Source organism: Mytilus trossulus, chromosome 1 (genome assembly GCF_036588685.1).
Source record: "Mytilus trossulus isolate FHL-02 chromosome 1, PNRI_Mtr1.1.1.hap1, whole genome shotgun sequence".
Lineage (NCBI taxonomy): Eukaryota > Metazoa > Mollusca > Bivalvia > Mytilida > Mytilidae > Mytilus > Mytilus trossulus.
This window is the reverse complement of record NC_086373.1, coordinates 2,493,410-2,510,672: the sequence shown is the minus strand read 5'-3', so window position 1 is coordinate 2,510,672 and position 17,263 is coordinate 2,493,410. Positions and strand designations below refer to the sequence as shown.

The 17,263-nt window shown below is 29.2% G+C and overlaps 1 protein-coding gene across 4 annotated transcripts in view; it reads right to left on the bottom strand.

Annotated features, from left to right (window-relative positions):
* The window catches only part of LOC134712326 (F-BAR domain only protein 2-like), a 33,937-nt gene that overhangs the window by 15,818 nt on the left and 856 nt on the right, over positions 1 to 17,263 (bottom strand). Inside the window, exons 2-16 of one of the 4 annotated variants that reach the window (XM_063573770.1) lie at positions 16,583 to 16,674; positions 14,127 to 14,201; positions 13,528 to 13,669; positions 13,063 to 13,134; positions 12,558 to 12,638; positions 12,172 to 12,196; positions 11,507 to 11,586; positions 10,910 to 11,008; positions 9,171 to 9,267; positions 7,374 to 7,484; positions 6,480 to 6,497; positions 5,602 to 5,679; positions 3,109 to 3,202; positions 720 to 735; positions 197 to 305 (exon numbers count right to left, since the gene is read on the bottom strand). In XM_063573770.1, coding sequence (XP_063429840.1) covers positions 197 to 305; positions 720 to 735; positions 3,109 to 3,202; positions 5,602 to 5,679; positions 6,480 to 6,497; positions 7,374 to 7,484; positions 9,171 to 9,267; positions 10,910 to 11,008; positions 11,507 to 11,586; positions 12,172 to 12,196; positions 12,558 to 12,638; positions 13,063 to 13,134; positions 13,528 to 13,669; positions 14,127 to 14,201; positions 16,583 to 16,674 — 1,189 coding nt within the window. The remainder of the gene's footprint in view (positions 1 to 196; positions 306 to 719; positions 736 to 3,108; positions 3,203 to 5,601; positions 5,680 to 6,479; positions 6,498 to 7,373; positions 7,485 to 9,170; positions 9,268 to 10,909; positions 11,009 to 11,506; positions 11,587 to 12,171; positions 12,197 to 12,557; positions 12,639 to 13,062; positions 13,135 to 13,527; positions 13,670 to 14,126; positions 14,202 to 16,582; positions 16,675 to 17,263) is intronic. The other 3 variants (XM_063573789.1, XM_063573779.1, XM_063573797.1) reach the window with 3 other exon arrangements.

The window sequence follows — 17,263 nt, the reverse complement described above, 5'->3', positions numbered from 1 at the left end:
TGGCTAAAAGCTAAAGAAATACTCTTATGATAAAACGCTGTATTCACCATAGAAAAATCACAAGAGATTATAAATATAAGATTTCAAACACCTTCATCAGGTAAATTCATGAATCAGAGGTTAATCAGAACTTAATCAGAGGTTTATAATACAGAGTCAACAGTAATTTATAATTTAATCAGAAAACTAATCATACCTGAATCGGAATCAGAATCACTAGAATTCCAGCTATTTTTATCTCCATTATTTTCTAATGGATTATCTGGCCTGATTCTGAAACCCTCTTCATCAACCAAACCATCATCCTAAGGACACATGAAAATAAATTAATAAGATTAGCAAGTACAAGGTAATGAATGAATTTAAGCAGGAAACCCCATGTTAATATAAGATAAGATTGCTTAACCAGATAATAACTAAGTTGTATTCTAACTGCATAGTTGAAAAGAATCTTGACATATGAACCATTAAATAGCAAAAAATATGGGAATTACACTCTTCGCTGGAAGTTCAATTTACTATCATACTATAGATCTTACTACTTGTCATGAAGAATAGTAATGAAAACTCTGAAGTTAAATTGGTATTTTATCTTATTCAAGATTTAGGATATCTTTTTAAGAGATTCTACTTTATTTTGAAATATAGTGATCATTTGGTATTCTTATTGTAGTAATCTTTCAACTTTTACACAGAAGTAAATAAATATATTAACTCACCCCTTCAAGAGTATCTCTGCAAAAGACATGAAAGAGAAATTGGAAAATTGGATATTGATTTATTAGCAAGACTTTCAAAACATTAAACAATAGATCAAACATCAAAATAAATAGAGAAACTGTGGATTTTATAATTTTGTGGGGTACCAATATTGTTAGAATCTGTGGGTAAAAGTAACTGTTTAATTGTTAAATGGAAGTAAATATTTCCTATTGTCTAGTATGTAAACTTTGGCAAAATATTGAAATCGAGTATACACTAAATTACTGATTTTCCTCATCCCACAAAAATGTGTTACCCATGAAAAACCCATGAATCCATAGTAGCTGTTTTATATCTGAACTTTTAATTAAAACACTTCTCATCTCATTCAGGTATCAAAATGCAATATAGTTATTTCCATTCTAGAGTAACAGTATATAAGTGGGAAAGATTTGTGTGGGTTCATGCACTTTTAATATGACAATATAAACCGTCAATATGAGCAATCAGTATTTCCCTTGTATTGCATCAGGTCTTATGATACAACAGTATAGGCTGAGAAACAATCCATCAGCCAACTATTCATAATTTGAAGTGCATAGTGCTGGGAGTACATGTCTTTCTGCTAACACAGAGACTTATTCATATGCTCACATATTATTTTTAAACAAGTAATAAGTCAGGGCGGGATATTTGGACATTGAATTCATAAAATCTTATTTTTGTCAAGCATTTAAAATGAAAATAAAGTATAACCTGGAAAGAATTTACAAATTAGTAACATACACAATACAGAAAACATAACAATGTGACATTCATTTAAAGGCAGATATCAAAATGCTGATTAAAACAGCTTGAAGAAATTGATTGGTCGAATATAGTCAATATACTTGCTGGTTGAGCAATTTGATTGGAATACAGATCATGTGTGGGATCTTCACTTTCAAGGATCTAGTTTCTGTTTTAAAACTTCTTACATTGACCAATGAAGTTTTATATCCCAAAAGATTGAAGGTGTGCATCATTATAACTACCAAGTGTGATGATTTCCATTTCCTGATTTCAAAACAGAAAGTAGACCAGGTCATTGTCAGATCCTTGTATGTGTAGACAAATGATCTGTATTTCATTCAGATTGAAGGTCAAGGTGGAGAATCCACATGGTAACAACGTTTATAAATGTTGTCATGTGGCAAAGGAGATGAAAAGCAGATTTTAATGAATTGAAAATTTAAATTTTTATCACATTCATTTGACCTTCTACAATAATATAAGAAATAAAGTAGATTCTTTATCTTTATATAATTTAAATGTAAATTGATTTGAGGACAAGTGCAGCTCTGGTCATTCATTAGGTGAGGTTTTGACAAGCATCATGCTCTCTCCTACCTGCCACCAGGTCTGAAACATGGCCACAGAAAATAATGAACAATGCATTGCCACATAAAATAATAAACATAAAGCATAAAATTAAAATATAGCATAAAGTTAACATCAAATACATGAAAAAAGGGCTTTCTTCTTGAAATAATCTACATATGTCTACCTGATGGTTATCCTCGTCACACTAGAGAATATCAGATTTGCCCTAGTGTAGATCTATTTAATTTTTGTGGACACCAATCTATAATCATTAGGGGAACTTTTTAGATTCTTAAACAATATCTGCACACAAGTCTGACAAGCTTATAGTTATTCAATGAAAAATTAAACTCTTAGTTCAGCTTTACCAATAGAATAAAAATGCAAATTAGTATCATTAAAAAAATACTGTATATGGTTACTTTCACTTAGTCTTATTTTGGTTTTCTATTTTAACTATTACTCAAGACAAGACAAGACAAAATATTTTATTTCGTAAGACACAAACGTGTACAAGGTCACTTACTAGATGATAAACATTTACCTTATAACTCAACGATTCCTGGATAACTTGTGTTTAACATGTTTAATAAGACTATGTAATCTTATTTACTTTAAGAATTGTAAATCAATGCATAATGTGAAACATAATAACACAATGATAAATAAACAGGAAAATATTTGTTCAGCTTGTAGGGCTTACATATTTGTGAAAATCAGTAAAGATAAATAGACAAAAGGAAGCTATATCTAACAACTATATTTTATATTGGGTTTTGAGAAATTTAAAAGTTTAGATGAGCCAATGATTATACAACTGTGTACCACCTATCATTAATTTACAATTAGTGGTTCTTCTCAAACTGACATAGTGCTCACATTACCACGACACAACTGCCACTGCCACCTGAGACAGCCTACCTAACACTTGTATTTTTTAATTGGTAAAATCAATGCAAAAGTAACAGAAACTAGCTACAATGACAGATATGTAATTTAACCATTACAAGCCAGGAGTACCCCAGACAATGTTAGGATACTTACACCGATTCTGTGTCTGCCTTATCATCGTTGCCTTTGTCATCTTTCTCCTTCTTTTTCTTCTTCTTCTCTTTCTTTCTGTTTTTCTTTAGGAACCCTTTAAACAAATCAGAATAACTGTATGTTGGTTCATACTGTCTGACAGGATTTCATGTTTACAGAAGTAATTTATACATGGGAAATTGCATTCTTGAAAATTGAAACTTTTTTCTAATATTTTTTAGACATTATAACACAAGCATTTATGTGGAATGGGATTGTCTGGGAATCTGCATGCAACCCAAAATATACATGTCACATTTAAAAGCATACTGTGCTATATCTTTTTTTAGCAATGGAGTGATCATAGATACTGAGTACAACTTTATTTTTACATTAATAGCTTTGTGACTTTTCAATTAACAGGTTAAGTGCAGCCGTCCCATTACAAGGACTAAACATGCAACAATGTTAAACATATATTAATCATGATTCTTAAATGTTTGACAGGAAATCTAAAATGTTATAAAACTACTAAACTAATTCATATATATTTAACTATATGCATTTTAAAAATAGTAATAAACAGAGTCAGCTTCCGGCGTTGCAGATTTCTATAGAATCATGCTATAAATAAGCAAGCAATTACAAACAGGAAGTAATATTACTAAACTTCTTATTATTTCAAAGGCAATCTTTACTTTAAGAGTAACTGAAAAAAGCAAAAATTTGTAAAAAATTTTTAGGTGAATAAAATATCAAATAAAAAAAATAAAAATTATAAGACAGTTTAGTACTTAACTGTGTAAAAATGTAAGATGAAACACGTATGTCATATCAGTATAAACCTAAGTAAAGGTTATTATTCTGAGATAACAAATGTACTATGAGTTTTATAAATAGGAAATTTATTTAGTGTCACAATTTATGATGTTTATTCAAAACTCAATCATTCTTTCAACTATCTACATAACATGAATTAACCTTCCTTGTCAATATTTGTTTAAGAACTTGAAAAACATTATTTTTTATGGTTTTTCCAATTTAAAGTGTATTGATATGCTTAAATTAGAATTACAGGTCTTATTAAAATGTCAAAAATATGTATTTTCCTATAACATATACATTCTTCTAAAAGCAGAAGAGACAATACCAAACATATTTGTGTAATAAGAATTTCAATCTAAAAAGAGTGTTTCCATAGGATTTTTATATGAATAATGTACCACAAATCAATGATTGCTGTTAAATCAACAACAAACATTAGGATATTTTATAAATCGTTTCAATAATAAGTTCCCTTAAATTACAAAACTTGTGCTTATGTAGTTAAAGGAGAAAATTTAAAAAAAAATAGCTAATAAAAATCTGTCTTTTACAGAGATGTCTGTATAAACAACCTTATATTAATCTGAATTTTCTAAAATATATTCTACACAATCATTTGAACACAATAGCATTCTAAAGATATTAAATAACCAATACATACAATACAATAAATTAACGAAGAAAAAATATTTTGATATCTTCATGTATACAGTCAAATCTATAATGAAGTTAACTGCAGTAAGAATTAACAGAGTATAGCCATAAAGTCAGGGCATGTTAAATATGTTAAACTTTAAAAGCACTCAAGCCAATGCAAATGTAACAGTACACTTTATACTGAAGGAGTAAAATACTGTTAAAAGTGATTTTACAGAAACTGCATCCTTTAAATAAGAGGGGGTTATACATTTTGTTGTTATCTTGCTTGGCATTATACATTATTAATTTGGGCAACATGTAACGGGTGGACAATTTATAGTATTAACTTTGCATGTAATTAATTGTGCCGAAATTTATTTGTTGCATATTATCAGAAAAGAACTGTTGAAGTGTAAGCAAATTAAAATTCCATACTAACATTTAATATCCTCAATCCCTTCGAAAAACAAAAAATTGTGTGTTATAGAATTAACTGCGATCAGTAAATAATTCATGTTTGGTTGGACTTTGTACCAAATGAGAAAGCTTCCTTTTATCTTCCATCTATGAAGACCCATTGGCATTTGTGGAAGATGTGTTTTTTGAAAATTCCTTACTTTTGAAACAAGGTGATTGGTGTAAATATTAATGATGATAGGTATTGCACAGGTAGACAGGAAAATAGTTAAAGCTGACATTTTTGTTTGACAAGGTATCCTGACAAGTTTAGTGTTAACTGTGAATAATGCAATTAAGATAAGTTCAATTTCAGGATATTATTTTTCTCCATGAGCCTATGAGGATAAAAATATTTTAAGGCTTTACTCCACGAAAAAACTCGACAGTAATATAAGCACAAATAAAATGAAGCTGTATAGAGCAACTAGCTACAAAAGAAATAAACATAACGGTACTGCCAATAGCAATATTTCTACAACGCATATATTAATGAAAAGTTAGAGCATGCACACACAGACACACCAACTAAAATTAACACAAAAACCAATCAACCGTATGCTCACTGACAGCAAAGAGTGATAGACTAATTACATGTTTTGGAAACTCGTAACTTTACACTTCTACTTAGAGGACCAGGCTGGTCAGTTGGAACAGGACTCCCTGTCGAGTCTGTAAAGTAAGGTGGTCATCTTTATTATTAACTAGATATATTGTCTCAAGTATTAATCACTGCACTTAATATTCATCTTTCAAAGTCATGTTAATATTTCATTTTAAAGATCTTTTTAATTAATATCACATTTTTCAGGATTCATTTACATCAGGTACTGTCTTCAATTAGTCTTATAGGTAACTTCAATACAACTTGCACTATATTACACGGAACATATTTTTGTTGTAATAAAAATCAGAAAATGAATATTTCCATTATTATCCAGATTTGGTGTAAATCTATAAATGTTACTTTCAAAAGTCTTTAGACCATCTCTGCAGATTTAAGTACTGTTAGTCTGTACTTTTTCTTTTTATCTCAATTAAAGAAAACAAGTTTAATATGACTTGAAAATAAAATTTTCACCAAAAAAAACAGCATTCCGCATAAATTGATCTGTCAGATTGTCCCTATATACATGATATATGTAGATCAAAATAAACTTTATTTTAAGTTTTAACAAAAAATGTATAGTGAAAATTTTTAACATAAAACAATTGAACGTTTAGACTATGGGAACTCAAATTTTTAGTATTTAATTTACAACATTTGACAAATGAAATCACACCGTTCCAATTGACTGTTAATTGAGGACAGATCATCACAAAGTAATGGACACACAATCAACTTTGATTTAATGCATCAAATTCTCAAACAAGAACAATAGCATATAATCATGTAGATGAAACTGAGAACAATTAGCTGACATTTCATGTTAGGAGGGATAGGGGGGATAAAGCAAACAAAAAATACACACCCAGGTTTAATATCATATCTGAAAAAGAATGGAAATTATCTTAAAAAACTTTCATCTAAAAATATCTATTGTTTAGAATAAATTTCTAGTCAATTTTGTGGACATTTCTTTATGTAGTTTGTTTAAGGTGGTACCTAACACTTTAACTAAAATTAATTTGGCTCGTTTAATTTTCAAAAAATTTGACAAAGTATTTAGTTTGACCCTTTGACAAAAATATAAGAATTTCAAAAAATTTGAACCAACTGTTTTATCAGAAAAATTACACTGGTTATATAGCAGTTTGACAAACACCTTTTTTGATCACTGAGAAGCTTAATATTCCCTTATGAACACAACGTCATTAAAACGTTCTGCTGATTTTACACAGTTATCTCCCTGTAGTGTTAGGTACCACCTTAATTCTTCTCTAATGCTACAGATATTTGAGCATTAAAAATATCTATAACAAATTTTTCAAATAAATTCTAAACTATAATCACAAAATTTGTATTACCTAATTGAAGAAATAATAGTTACTGACTTTTCCAAAACATAAATGTAAAGAGTAAACTAGAAGAAACTATATATGTACCTAATCCTATATAAAAGAACCATCACAATTATCCCCCAAAAACATTGTATACATGAAATGTCAGTATTAACCCAAAGCCAATTAAACATCGTTGTTAGTAAACACAGCAGTCTGGAAGCATTTAATATTTCTGGTATATTTTAATTTGAAATAATCTGTACATTTTTCCAAAAGCTGATGTATTTAAATTAGGCATATCTTTGCAGAAAACAGAAATTCTTGATTTTAAATATCAAGTTAAATTTTGAATTTGCACATAGCATTATATTTTTGTCAGTGTAACAAATTATTTCAGCCTTGACATGTACTATCTCTCTCACCTGGTCTGGTCTTCTCTGTTAAACTTTCTCTCTTAGCCTCCGTCGGTTCTGGTGACATTGGCCTTGGTGCAGGTAAACTGGACAAATCCGGTTCCATAAATTCCAATGGACCTAAATATATAATTTGACCCATTTAAATTATATAGTAAAGGATCATAAAACAATCTTAACTACTATGCGAAGATCATTCCTAAAGAGCCCATCATATAACCCATCTAATGCAAGTCCTTTATAAAATCTATTTTAGGCTAATAGTACTCTTCAATTATTAAGGATGTTTATACTTTTACATTTTTTATCTGCCTTCTTTTTTCATTTCCATTGAGCTTTTCCTAAATCATGCAATGTAATAAATACATACATGCAACCCTATAAGTTTCTTACGATATTATTAAAAAAAATCATTTTAAAAAATATAATACAAAATGTTTCCAAAAACTCCAGTAAATTTTTTATTCAGCTTTAATAAAAATCTATTTAAATTCAATGGTAATTTGTTAAACAAATTTCTGCTGATTCCTTCGCGACATTCAGCTTTAAACAAATCAAACAATGTATTTTGATTTTAAATGTTAGGATAGATTTTAGAATAGCCTAATATATATCTATTCAAGGAATTTATAATTTTCTTATGTTTCTATATAGCTTCATATCCTTCACAATTCAATTTTCTGCAGCCAATCCAACTGATTTATAATTAGAAAAAGATGTCTTAGGCTAATTAAACTACTCTAGGATGCTCCATGCAACTACAACATGAACAAGTGCATCATTCAGCATAACACTTATCAATTAGTGATTTATAAATACCAATTAAAAAATAAATTAGAATGGAAATGGGGAATATGTCAAAGGGACAACCCAACTGACCAAATATATATTGTAATAAAAGAAGTAAATTTGTGGATATAAATCTGTAAGGGGGTATTGTTATATTCTTTTCAACGTGGAAAAATACAACTAAATAAGGACATTAAACAGAAGAATTTGTCATCCACTTCCAATGGACCTGACAATCATGCAATCATACTAAAAAAAAATTAACTTGATAACAATCCTTCCCTTGAAATAAAAAGAATGGTTTAAATAATGTGCTGCAACTAAAACTGCCAGGAATGATTGGATCTCATAACATTAATAAAACAATTGCAAGCATGAATATAAAATTAGTACCTGTATATTCCCAGCTTTGTATAGCTGAGCAAAATAATAACATATTGTTGTAGTTAAATGTTAAAACATTGAGTCTAATAATTTGACATACTGTGGATTCAATAGAATTTGTTGGATACCAATTTTTCGAGGATTTCGTGGGTACAGGTGAATCACGAAATTTAATGTTCAACGAAAACCAAATTTTCTATAGGGTTGTATGCAAATTTTGCAAAGACCACGAAATCAAATATCCACGAACATGTAAGTTTTCCTCAATCCACGAAAAATTGGTACCCACGAAAAAAATAAATGAATCCACATTACATAAATATTTTTTCAATCACAAAAAAATATAGATTTGACCCTATTTATCAATATGTCTCAGCTTATGTTTTGTTATGATAATTTTTTTATTATCTATGTTCAGATACTCATTTTTTCTTGATAGTTTGTTTTCTTGTTGGGAAATTGAAATGAAGCCAGTTGCATTCTGAATTTATTACATTCAAGGCTGTCTGAAAATTGAGAACTTACACCAGTTACGTCTTTGTCAATGCAAAAAAATATACAAAACCAGAACAAGGTAATTCATGTTTCACATACAGACATTTTTCACTTATTGAAGCTCAATAAATTGTGTACCTGGTTTAATTTTTCCTGTTTGTTTTGACGTTATAAATGAATCTAGTAATTTCTGTACAGTTAACTCATCACATGTTGTTTTAAATTCATTGTGAACCTGAAAATAGAGAGAACAATTATAGTGATTCGATGAGAACAAAACAAGTGAAACTGTGAGCTACTGCTCACTGATGATACCCCCGCCGCAAGTGGATAATATTAATAGTGTAAAAATATGCAAGTGTTCGGTAAACAGGAAGTTGTCAAGTGATGAATCTGAAAACGCATCACATGGTATAGCTGACTTATATAAATCCTGAAACCAAATTTCAGAAATCCTTGTATTATAGTTCCTGAGAAAAATGTGACGAAAATTTTCAACTTGGCTATCATGTGTAAAATCATACAAGTGTTCGGTAAACAGGAAGTTGTCAAGTGATAAATCTGAAAACGCATCACACGGTATAGCTGACTTAGATAAACCCTGAAACCAAATTTCAAAAATCCTTGTATTGTAGTTCCTAAGAAAAATGCGACGAAAAATATTCATGGGACGGACGGACTGACGGAAGGACAGACAGAAGTAAAACAGTATACCCCCCTTTTTTTAAAGCGGGGGTATAAATATACAAGAACTTTAAATAACAAGGGTAAAACTTAAAGCCCCCTCCACTACGGCAGGGGCATCACAATATTTAGTATGTAAGAAATTCATCTCTTTAATATACAGAAAGTTACACAAGTTGTTTAGCTAAGTTTACCCTCAATGTAATTTAAAGTATTAGAAAAAGGAAGTATTTATCTTGATTCCAAAAGCGCCATCATATTACATTTTTGTATCAAAAGTAAGGAATTTTCAAAAAAACACATCTTCCACAAATGCCAATGTGTCATTATAGAAGGAAGATATAAGAAAGCTTTCTCATTTGGTTCAAAGTCCAACCAAACATGAATTATTTACAGATCTATAACACACAATTTTTTGTTTTTTCGAAGGGATTGAGGATATTAAATGTTCGTATGGCATTTTGAATTTGCTTTCACTTCAAAAGTTCTTTTCTAAAAATATGCAACAAATTAATTTTCGGCACAATTAATTACATGCAAAGATAATACTATCAATTGTCAATACTTTACATGTTGCCCAGATTAATAATGTATAATGCCAAGCAAGATAACAAAATGTATAACTCCACCCCCCTCTTATTTAAAGGATGCAGTTTCTGTAAAATCACTTTTAACAGTATTTTACTCCTTCAGTATAAAGTGTACTGTTACATTTGCATTGGCTTGAGTGCTTTTAAAGTTTAACATATTTAACATGCCCTGATTTTATGGCTATACTCTGTTAATTCTTACTGCAGTTAACTTCATTATAGATTTGACTGTATACATGAAGATATCAAAATATTTTTTCTTCGTTATTTTATTTTATTGTATGTATTGGTTATTTAATATATTAGAATGCTATCGTGTTCAAATGATTGTGTAGAATATATTTTAGAAAATGCAGATTAATATAAGGTTGTTTATACAGACATCTCTGCAAAAGTCAGATTTTTATTAGCTATTTTTTTTTTAATTTTCTCCTTTAACTACATAAGCACAAGTTTTGTAAATTAAGGGAACTAATTATTGAACCGATTTGTAAAATATCCTAATGTTCTTCTGGGTTTTTTTCTATGGTCGGGTTGTTGTCTCTTTGACACATTCCCCATTTCCATTCTCAATTTTATTCATATATTTATATGTGTGATTACCTGGCCTCTCAATGCATGTTCATTCTCCCAAGCTTTTGCATAGGTATCAATAAAGTCTTTCATTTGACATATATGTTCCTCTTCTACCTCTTGGAAATGCTAAAATACAATAAATTTGATAGAATTATTTCTGAAAAAAATGAATTTCAAGAAGAAGTCAAAGAAATTAACCTTATCATCGATGTCAATAGTCCTTTGTATATCATTCATATTATGATTAAATGCTTATAAATTTTATACAGTATGAATCGGACATTTATTTTCTGTTAATCCCTCAATTATTATCACCATTTGGGTAAGACATACACAAATTGTGTACCAGGTTTAATTTATTTTTATACATTGGCTTGAGGTATAGGGGGAGGGTTGAGCTCTCATAAACATGTTTAACCCCGCCACATTTTTGCGCCTGTCCCAAGTCAGGATCCTCTGGTCTTTGTTAGTCTTGTATTATTTTAACATTAGTTTCTCTTTATACTCTGTATATATTGTGTCCAGATGTCTGTCTTGATATATAGGAAAAATGTATTCAACATAATTTATTACGCCATTTTACTTCTTTGTAAACTTCTTTAAAACATATCGGTAAAAACTTACTTTACATGAATCCATCATCTTATTTTCAAAATTATTTCTAATAGTTTCATATTTTTCCAGGAGAGACTTGTAATCATCACCTAAAATAAAATGCAGCATTTATCTAAGATGTACTATTATTGGTCTATTCACAAAAACCCAGTAAACAACTAGTGTAAATGCAAAAATTGTTGTGAAGTTTTAGTTATTGCAAAATATTTGTCAGGGATAAAATCGCATAAATTTAAACTCGCATTTTGAATTTTAAAATTTTAATTAAACAGGATTTTTCTTTATATCGCAACAATTAAAATCACATTAATAAATGCATGCAATAATTTTTTGAATTTACAGTAACAGTTATATTTGTTAAAACTATTTTCTTTTCTTTCTAATATGGTAAAGAATACTAGTGGTGGCTAGGTTTCATTTACCACATGCTTGTCAGAACACAACATGCAAAACTGTTATTTTCACACATCCGACAGAGAATTTGTTTAGAAATGGAATATGTACTAAACAATTTCTTTAAATCATGACAATGACAGCCACTGAAAATATTTAAAAAAAAAAAAGAAGAAAATATTTACCACCAGACCAAATAATATAGCAGATATCAGGGAAGGTTCACCATAATGACTTAAACAATGAGCAAAACCCATCTTTAAAAAATGTGAATGACTTACTTGCTTTCTTGTACTTTACTTCAGACTGAAATAAAAAATGAAGAAATTGTTTAAAATAAAGTAAGTCATAATGATGATAGCCACAATTTGGTTTTTCCTATAAATCAATTGATTGGTTTAATATCAACAAAATGAATAGTCTCACTGAATAAAGGATATTCCAATATTTGACTGTATTATTTAAAGGGAGATGGTATCTTATACTAAAAATTATGTCCCATAACCTAAAGGATGACAAAACTTAGATAAAAAATTATGTACCTAACCAAAATTAGTTTATTGCTAAGGGCTATTCCATTAAAATGTATATAAGAGGGTGGGCATGGACATATAAATGATGATATATAACAATATCATTGTTCCAATTCAAAGACAAATGACTTTACCTTTTCTACATCTTTTTGAGGAGCATTATCTCTTTTAAGTCTCTCCAGCTCTAAACATCTGGCATGATACAACTCTTTTGCCTGGAAGAAAATAAAAAACAAATTATACCACTTTCACTCATTCTTATATCTATAGATTATCACATATATAAATAAGCCTACATTTGGTTACTAAAGTAAAAACAAAGCAGAGAAAATTATAACTTTATAGAACTTTGTGTAGCACATAAAAGCAGAACAAAAACAACCAACAATTATTAAAACATTAACCATCTACCACGAAAGAATAACAAATTATAAATCAATAAATAAGGTTTCCTCAAATATTTTTTTTTCCTGATAGCATGATCCTCAAAATGTTTTTATGAATGTATGACAGAGAATATTTTCATAGATATCTTTATTTTCTTTTACTGTTGCACATTTGCTTTTTTTTCTTCTTAAATTGACATGTTGTTTTAGGTGTACTTTATAATGATAATTAATTATGAATGTATAAACATACCTTGTGAAGTGCTGTTGTGTTGTTTTGTATAGCTGTAACTTGTTCCAATGTACTGGATTCACCATCTTTTATCTAAAATATATTGATTATCATATGTATACAGGCAGCAATTATAAGTTATCTTTCTTTAAAATACTTTTTTAGTGATTTTTATATTAATCAATTAAGTTGAAGTTTATTCTACACTTTATTAGCTTTTCAGAACAAAACAAAAACAAATCTTTCTTCAACAAAACACCCTTTAATGGATGTAAACACACTAAGGGAAATCAGTCAAGTCTATCATGTCTATATTGAAAATACAGAGATTACTGGGAGCAATTTATGCAAATACACATATTAAGTCATTAAATTAAATTTTAGATTTTAAAAATCTCACTATACTCTACTTGACTTTTTAAATCATCTCCCAACAAAGTTAATTAATTGACTTCAATCATGAAATGATTCTGTCATTATACTTACTGCTTTGTGACGTTTATGTTGTTCATCATTGTATCTAGCTACATCCTTAATCAGGTCGTTCCATGTGAGAACTAACTGCATATGCAGGCTAGCTAACTTCTCTGTTAAACTTTTCAACACATTCCAAAAAGGTGCAAATGTCCTACAAAACCATCAAATTAGTATGAACAATAGTTTCTCTAAGTAAGTAAACAACATGTTATAAATTACTTTCTTCTTTCTCAACAGTATTGACATATACTTGGCTTTAAGATTATACATGACTTGTAGTGATCAATTGAGCAAAATAAATCACATTATGACAACAGATAGAAGTGTACATGAAATATTTGATCAACTTGGTAATTGTTACTGACAATAAATAGTCTCAGTCATTTCCAATGGATTAATGTTGAAGTGAGGAAGATTACTGTAATGTTAACATTTTTTCATATGCATCTGGGTTTTTTTTTCTAGATAATGAAAAGAAGACATAAAAGTTACTTTAAAACAGCTCTCCTTTCATTTCAAAGACTGATCATGTTTATTCTGGTTATACCTGTGTTACTGAAAATTTTGTTGAGTATGAAATTTTACTTTGAATAACCACAATTACCTACCCTGTGTGACTACTATTAGTAGCAGTTCTGGCTAGCTTGCTTAATAGTTTGCTGTAAGTTTCTTCTACAGTGCAACTGAAAAAACAAATATAACACATAATGTTTGAGTTATCAAGGGATATGGAATACTTCTGTACTGGTGAGAGATCTTTGTCTCAGTAAAATTTATTCCAAACTTTAAACTCCACATTTATTATAGATACTAGTCTATTATTTCAGACTATATATTGACTTATCAGATGGCTTTTTGGTTTTGTGTCTATGTTGCTGCCTCATCAACCTGATTCTGTTTCTTTACATAATTTAAAGTAAAAAAAATAATTATCTCAATAGACACAGATGCTTGTATGTATATGGCAAATTCAGCAATTTTTCAGTTTATAAAGGGACATAATTCAAGAACTGCAAAAGTGTTGTCATCCAATTTCTATCTTGATCTGTATTTTTAGTAATAAGCATAGTGTTTTATTCTCATAACATGACCATGAGGCAAACTAAATTTAGAGAACAGAACTAATTTTGGAATGTATATATGGCAAAAACTGTAAGTTCAAATAAAAATATATATGTGTGTGTCCAGTTACCTGACACTCTTTAGATGACCCCCCAACCCTAGACCATTTTTTACATTTCTGAAAAAATTATTTTCAAAATATCAGATTTTGAGAATTAATCAAATTCACACATTTTTGTCATCTGAATCTCCCCCAGAAGTATCAGTTGTGGATAAAATGCAACAAATTCATTACAGAATGCAACAAATTTATTACAGAATGCAACAAAATTAACTAAAAACATAAAATGACTGTTTATTTTACAAACAAGCACATATAAAATGGTGAAATTTTGTTAAGGGATTGTGTAAAACTAGAATTAATTTCAGTAAACACATGATTTTCATGATTTTTTGACAATCCAAAATTGTTTTTTTTTTTTTTAAATTGCAGACCAACCGACCAAGGATCCGGAAATTTTTTCACCTAATTTCGGTCATTTTCATACAATTTTAAAGTTGATGCCCCTTATCAAAAAATGATTGTCAAAATCACATTACTGCATGAGACTCATTATGAGTATGCTTATACTCAAATTAACTCAATCATCATGTTCGTAGCTTCAACAAACTTGTTTCACTGTTGCATCGCATTTACTTCATGATTTGTCCTACCATTTTCCAAAAATTGTTTAAGAGCAATTAAGGGAAGGTAACAGTTTAAAAATTAAATGATTTTAATGACTCAAAACGATAATATTCTCAGTTATCGCTTACGTTTTCTTTGATTCTGAAGTCAAAATTCAAACCGTATGTACTGCGACAATACTTAAACGAACAATTCCGGACTCATTTCCGGGATTAGTTTTGTTTATCCAAATCACAGAAAAATCGTCGGCTTTTTAATATTTTACCTTTGATAGTGTAAAGAATATTAATTAAAATAGTTGCACTAGCTTTATTTAGGATGAAATTATTTTAAATTTACAATTAATTGTCTAAATCTGTGGAAGAGAATTTCAAGCATGCATATTACATAGTAAACAAAGCACGTGTGTTAGAAGTAAAAAAGAATTTTTTTCTTTGTAAATTAAACCAAATTTTAATTTAATTTTTAAATCATAATTGACAATTGTCTGACCTGTTGAGTAATTAAACAATGAAGCCAGTTGGTATGCAATTTGTATTTGTTTATAATAATAGTTTGGAGCTTGTGATTAATTGCCAGGTGTGAATTAAAAACACAGGTAAAGAGATTAGCAATCTTTAGCCAATAGCTCCCAGCGGCATTAATAGAGTTATTAGGAGGGCCCTCAGGATTATTACACTTTATTGAAGTGGCAGTTTAATTACAGGAAGTCGATAACAAAACAAAAATATGTTTAAAATGGCGATTTTGAAAGTCGATCTCAAAGAAGAAATGACCGAAATTATTACGGTTGAAAAATAAAATTTGACCTTAATCCCAATTAAAAGTTTAGGACATTATAGTTTCAGTTTAGGACATGACTGGCAAATATGACCGTTTCCGGACCCTTGCAACCGACCCTTGTTTTTAAAAGAATGTAACTGGAATCACACTTTTATTTTTATTTGTGCATGTATCTTTTTTTCTTTTCTTCAGTAAGTTAATGTTTTTGTATTTAAAGAAACATAACAGTACATGTATCAGTCCATATTATCTTTCTCTTAAAATGGTTTCGTAAAGAATCATAGTACATATTTTTTTGTACATAAATTGGGCCATTAGATTTCTCATTTGAATTATTTTACATTTGTCATTTCAGGGATTTTTATAACTGACTATGTGGTATTGGCTTTGCTCATTGTAGAAGGCTGTACTGTGACCTATAATTGATCATTCCTGTGTCATTCGGTCTCTTGTTGTGAGTTGTCTCATTTGCAATTATTCCAGATCTTTTTTTTTTTTATAGTAGTACAGGTATTCATGAGTTAAAAATACCTTTCTCTCAGAAAGTCTATGAAGTCTTTAGAAGCCGTCTGGCCATGTTTCATATTATGATACAGCACATAGAAGCCATTGTTCTTTTCTCCCTAAAAATAAAAAAAACATTGGTTATACTTCTGACCAAAACGATACAGCATGATACATACTTGCCTTCCCAACTTTAATCATATATATATATTTGGTAATTTACATCTTTTTTTGCTTTGTAGTCAACATTGTTGTTTTTTTTCATGTACATGTATTTTTTTTTATACATCAGGTGTTTTCTGACCTGTTTCAATGTAACTGATTGTTTAAGGATCTAAGGGAGGATTTCAATTTATATTATAAACAAATTTTCTTTTTACAATTTGGCAAAGAAAAACAAATACAATAAAATTTCAAGATATCCTAGAAACAACACATGTACAGGAAAAGCGGATTTGTTTTGAGCAATTTTTATAAAACATTTCTAAGATTCCACATCAGCCATTGTCAGCTAAGGCAAATAATATTTTCAGTCATATTTTGAAATCCCTATAATAACTAAATTTTAGAAATCTTCATTTTCATTGAAGAACCAATTTCAGCATGATAAATTGTTGTGTATAGTAGATAAATGTGTTTGGTATAAATTGAGTTTATTCAGCACCTTGCAATATAAGAAAGGTCAAAATACATCAGTGTCCGGTAACA